Here is a 6,000-nt window from a genome sequence, read left to right on the forward strand (position 1 = left end):
TCAGTGTTGGGACCACTTCTGTTTAACATTTTTATTGATGACCTTGATGAAGACACAGAGTGTGTCAGCAGTGAGCTCACAGATGACAGCAAGTCAGGTGTCAGTGTTGATCTGCACCAGGGCAGGGAGGCTCTGCAGAGGGACTTGGATAGATTGGATCCATGGCCAACGTTAACAGGAGGAGCTGCAACAAGGTGCCAGGTCCTGCACTTGGGGCACAACAACCCCAAGCAATGCTCTGGGCTTGGGGCAGTGTGGCTGGAAAGCTGCTGGCAGAAAGGGACCTGGGGGTGCTGATGGCCAAGGAGCTGGAGAGGAGCCAGCAGTGTGCCCAGGTGGCCAAGAAAGCCAAAGGCATCCTGGCTGGGATCAGCAATGCTGTGTCCAGCAGGAGCAGGGAGGGGATTGTCCCCTGGGACTCAGCTCTGGGGAGGCCACACCTGGAGTGTTGTGTCCAGTTTTGGGCAGCTGAATGCAAGAGAGATGTGGAGGTGCTGGAGCCAGGGCAGAGGAGGGCAAGGAAGCTGTGAAGGGCCTGGAGAATAAATCTGATGAAGAAAGACTGAAGGAGCTGGGGCTGGTTAGTGTGAAACAGAGGAGGCTGAGGGGAGACCTCATTGCTGTCTACAACTACCTGAAAGGAGGTTGTGGAGAGGTTGGTGCTGGTCTCTTCTCCCAGGTAATTAGTGACAGAACAAGAGGGAATGGCCTCAAGCTGTGACTGGGTAGGTTTAGACTGGACAGTAGGAAACATTTTTTCCTGGCAAGAGTGGTGAGGGATTGGAATGTGCTGCCCAGGGAGGTGGTGGAGTCCCCAAGCCTGGATGTGTTTAAAGGTGGTTTGGCTGTGGTGCTTGGGGCTCTGGTTTAGGAGTGAGCCTTGTAGAGTAGGGTTCTGGGTTGGACTTGGTGATCCTGAGAGTCTTTTCCAATTTGAATGTTTCTGTGATTCTGTGATTCCCATTTGAGTACATGGAACAAAGCATTCAAACTGCACAATGGTTTAATACTGCTAGCAAAAAAAATATAAATACCATTTCTACTGAAGCTGTTGAGGTAATTTGACAATTCAACATACAACTAATGAAAGGTTTATTGCTCAGGGCACCAGAAAGTATTCTTACTAAAATCCATGTTTTAAAACAGAAGTTTGTTTTGATAGATATCATTTTTTTATAAGAGAGCCAGATAAAAAGGCACCTACACATTCTTTTCATCAGCTTCAGAAGCAGCTCTTAAATCTAAACCTGTATAAATCCCACTTTCTATATCAGGAAAGTATATCAGTGGGTAGATTCAAACTGGATGTTAGGAAGAAGTTCTTCCCCATGAGGGTGGTGAGACACTGGCACAGGTTACTCAGGGAGGTGGTGGATGCCTCATCCCTGGAGGTTTTTGCAGCCAGGCTGGATGTGGCTGTGAGCAACCTGATGTAGTGTGAGGTGTCCCTGCCCATGGCAGGGGGTTGGAACTGGATGATCCTTGAGGTCCCTTCCAACCCTGACAATTCTGTGATTCTGTGAAATAAAGCAACAGTTTTTTTAAGTCCTAGAAACTGTTAAGGCAACATTTGAAATGTATTTGGGATCCTACAGATCATTTTAAATCTCTCTGCTTAGCACAGTAGGAACCATTTGTACAACCAGCTGTTAAGCCTAGCAGTAAGCACTGAACACCTGATGAGAGAAGAGCCTCACCAACATGCAAAGAATTAGTCCTTTCCCTCAGGAGGAAACTGTATTGCTTTCAACTTCTATTTCATGGACTTAAAAAGTTCCATGAGGAAACATGAGTGTGCTGGTTTGAGGCCAGACAGATCCTCTCTTCCTGAGAGGGACAAAAGAATGATCCTCACACAAATGGACTGGAGAGTGATGGAAAGTTTAAATGGAAAAGCAATTGGTGAAACTGCAAAAAAAGAACTACAAAGCATAGTGACAAGACCATCCCAAAGTGTACAGAGTCCCTTACACAACACCCAAAGGCTTCCCAACTCTTCCCTTCTCCCCACCTGAGGGTACACCAAAAAACCCCCAGGGCTCTTTCTCTCTTCCTTCCCCCTGCCCCCCACTGCCAGGCTGGTCTCAGGCTGGCCAGGTCTGAGACTGTTCCCCCCTTCTCCTCCTGGCATTAGGTCTAGACAGGCCCAAGAGGCTTTGAGATACTCTCCCACTGTTACCTTGGGAAGCATCTCCCAGGGGAGCAGAGAGGGAAGAAGAGGAAGAGAAGGACTTTGTGATGGATTGATAGGGTGCAGGATTTATGAGTAGAAATACACTGATTCCTGTGTGCACCTGATTGAGTTGGACACTGGGGACACCAGAACAGGTGTAACTGTTGTGGCAATAACAGGAGGCATCCAGCCTGAACTGCCACAACAAGGAAACATTTTTTCCCTGTGAGGATGACAGAACACTGGCACAGGCTGCCCAGGGTGGTTGTGGAGTCTCCCTCTCTGAGATATTCAAGATCTGCCTGGATCTGTTGCTGTGTGACCTGGTCTAGGTGACCCTGCTCTGGCAGGGATGTTGGACTGGGTGAGCTTTTGAGGTCCCTTCCAGCCCCTGGCATTCTGTGATTCTGTGAGATTCCGTTTGCTTTTAACCTCTGTTCTTTCGTACTTTCTGGATCACTATGAAGTTGTCATCGTTATGGACTGAATTGTTCCCTGTAGGTTGTGGGTTGAAAATTCCACACCCCACCCCACCCCCCAACATTAACTTTGCCAGACTAGCTCAGTTTGGAAGCAGATGGAGCTGTATTTACAAGTCAAACTACAATCTACACTGGAATGCAATGAATATGGAGATGTATTCACGACATTTACAATGTTTACAGGGATTTACAATTAACAAACAGCACAAAGACCCCCCCTGGCCAAAAGAACAGGGAAGAAGCTGTAATGGTTTCTCTCTCCCTGCCTCCCCCTTACCACCCTGTACACAAGGGAAGATAGAGAAGCAGAGAAGTTTAATACCAGACAGAACAATGCAGCCAAGGTCAGCAAAGCCTGTTAGCATCTCCCCAGCAAAGAAGTGAGAAGAGAACAAAGTAATTGTTTTGGGAACCAAATCTTTTGGGAGATATCCCTCCACTGGGATTGTTTAGAATAATCATTATTTTCTTTTTCACACCCAATAGTGATTGATTTACATTTTTACCACTTTCTGCTCAAGATCTGTGCCAACTTTTAAAGGCATGGTCTAAAACTACCACCCTGTTACACCTTCTTATTTTGCATCTGCTCAAGAATCTCTGCAGGGTGTAAAAACAGGCAGCATAAAAAGTATTGATGGTAGTGAAAATAGCATAATACATTAAGCTTCTAAGTATAATAACATAGAGATAGATGGTAATTAATAGTAGCACAGGTTTAATCTGGCAAGACTAACAGTTTGTAAAACCCAGGAAAGGTTTTTAATGCTCCAGAACATTACATATTTGCTTTGCCTATCTCTCAAGCAGTATTGGTTCACATAGATCTTATTTAAATGGTGGTCAATTTCTAACTCAGTTTGACAAAGCTACTTTGGATCCAAAGATATCTTAGTACTGGAAACCATTAAAACATACATCAAAGCCTGGTTTATCAGGTTGGTTGCACTAACTGTGTGAGAACAAGTTTTATGAGAAGACCACACTCTACAAGGTAGCTGATACATCAAAAATAGTATCTGGGCACAAGAGCAAGTTGTAATTAACAGAAATTCAGGAATGCCACAAGTACTGTTGCTAGGATTGATTTTTTTGCTGTGTTGTCTTAATGAACTGGCAAAGAAATATGCTAAAGAATAATCTGACTTTTAAAAGCCTTTCAGTAACCAGAAACAGAAGAGGGGGAAAAAAAACATAGACCAAACCAAGCAAGGTATTTTAAAGTTGTAGATATTTCACACAGCATTCATAGTCTGAGTAAGTTATTCATAAGGTAGTATCAATCTTCCCATCTGCACAAAGCCCTTTCAAATGGTTCCAAATTGGGGAATCAGGCACAGAAACAAAGGTGCTTTACCTGCTAGGAGTAAGGGTCAGTGATGGTCCTAAAAAGAAGTACTGACCACTGAATCTGGGTACCTGTGGGTTTCGTTGTCCTTCTTCCTCCTTTCTACCCAGAGAAGCTTTTGGAGATTTTTGCAGTGCCATCTCCCGGTTCCCAATGCAGCACAGAAGATCTTGAGTGGTTGATTTGCCCAGAAATCTCACAGCATGTTTTCCTTCAGCCAGACAGTACTAAGAACCTTCTCTGACTGCTCTGACCCCACAGGAAGTCAGTTCATAAATCACTTTCCTAACACATTTTAATCCCATGCATTACCTGAAGTTCAAGTGGCATTGACCCCACTAATGACTCATTCTTCCTCAGTTCTGTCAAATTACTACTATTTTTTTTTTCCTCACAATCAAATAATGGGTACAAGCTGGAACACAGAAGATTTCACCTCAGCATGAGGAGAAACTTCTTGACAGTGAGGGTGCCAGAGCCCTGGAACAGGCTGCCCAGAGAGGTTGAGGAGTCTCCTTCTCTGGACACATTCAAAACCAGCCTGGCTGCATTCCTGTGCAGACTCCCCTGGGTGATGCTGCTCTGGCAGGGGGGTTGGACCCAATGATCTCTGGAGGTCCCTTCCCACCTCTAATGTACTGTGACACTGTGATATATTAGAAGAAGTTATTGCTTCAAAGTAAAGACACTGTGCCACAGACCAAAGCTGTTGGAAGGAAGAGTATTTCTGTGCACGTTTCAGGCATGACTGTGTAAATAAATCCTGTGCTGTTTTGCCCTTCCTTATCAGGTGACAACTTTAGCTCAAGAAGTTTCACAGCTAAGTAAGGAGATGAAGAATGTGATGCACCTGCTGGAGAACCTGCTTACATCCCCAAAGCCTCCAGAGGGCTGTGCCGTGCATGGCACGTCTCAAAGTCCTACCCTGGGCAGTCTGCAGCCTCGACTGGCTTGGACTACAGCTCAGCCCTGCACACACAAGCAAGCTGGGAGCTTCCCTTGCACCAAAGCACAATTTTGCCGCAGCAGCACCTTCTGTGACGTTTGGGCCACAGATCCGACCTCTGTCGGCAGCAGCCCCCAAAGAACTGAACTGAACGCGAAAAATTCTGTGGACAGTGAATTTTATTACACACCAGGCCTCCACAACTCCCCTTCCCAGTATCAGGTAATTCAGAAAGACAATTTCCAGTTTTTAGGATGCACCTCTCCCCATTCAGACACTACTTTAACTCCTCTTCAGTCTATTTCAGCAACTCTTTCTTCTTCAGTGTGCTCTTCATCAGAGACATCACTACATCTCGTGCTCCCCAGCAGATCTGAGGAAGGTAGCACTAGCCAAGGGGCAATCAGCTCACTAAGCCTTGAGAACTTGCCAGGACCATGGGACCTGGAAGGAACAGCCGCAGCAGCTTCTGCACAGACCCCAGATTTCCCGATAGACATTGTGACAAGCACAAGGGATGTCAAGGATAAAGATTACCAAGCCATAGATGTATAATGAGAAACAGTGAAGTGGTACTCCAAGCATGTTCCACAGCTGCCATTTGAAAAAATTAGAGTACTGCATGACTGCTTCATTTGACCTTTTCTCTGGTGATCACAAAGATTTACAAGCATAAAAATTCAGATTTATAGAAAGTAAGAGAAGCTATTGCCAGTTAATACTATAGGGAAAAAAATTTAAAGGTTTTCTAGATTCTAGAAGCATGCTGCAAAGCATTCTGTATACAGATATAGCTTACTGGTCTGTTTGGCAGACTTTTATGATAGTCCAAAGACCCTGAGGGTCAGAGCAGCTGGAAGTCTAGCACAAAAGAACTGTCGTGGGTGGCTTTTGTTCGTTGAAGCAAAGGTTTTCCTCGGGTGTCTGACTGTTGTTTCCAAACAATTTCTATGGCACTGTTTGCTTCAGGTGATTGTGGATCCTGCTGGTCTGTTTGTCAGTTCCATGAAGGCAAAGGGACAATTATAGCTGCATGTCACCTAGACAATCA

At 45.2% G+C, this 6,000-nt stretch overlaps 1 protein-coding gene across 1 annotated transcript in view; it reads left to right on the top strand.

The window, feature by feature from the left end:
* KCNH8 (potassium voltage-gated channel subfamily H member 8) overlaps positions 1-5,504 on the top strand; it is a 247,748-nt gene extending 242,244 nt beyond the window's left edge. The window contains exon 16 of the mRNA XM_054384755.1: positions 4,794-5,504. Within this exon, the coding sequence (XP_054240730.1) occupies positions 4,794-5,504 (711 nt within the window). The remainder of the gene's footprint in view (positions 1-4,793) is intronic.
* Positions 5,505-6,000: the final 496 nt, after the last annotated feature.

This window comes from Indicator indicator, chromosome 11 (genome assembly GCF_027791375.1).
Source record: "Indicator indicator isolate 239-I01 chromosome 11, UM_Iind_1.1, whole genome shotgun sequence".
Lineage (NCBI taxonomy): Eukaryota > Metazoa > Chordata > Aves > Piciformes > Indicatoridae > Indicator > Indicator indicator.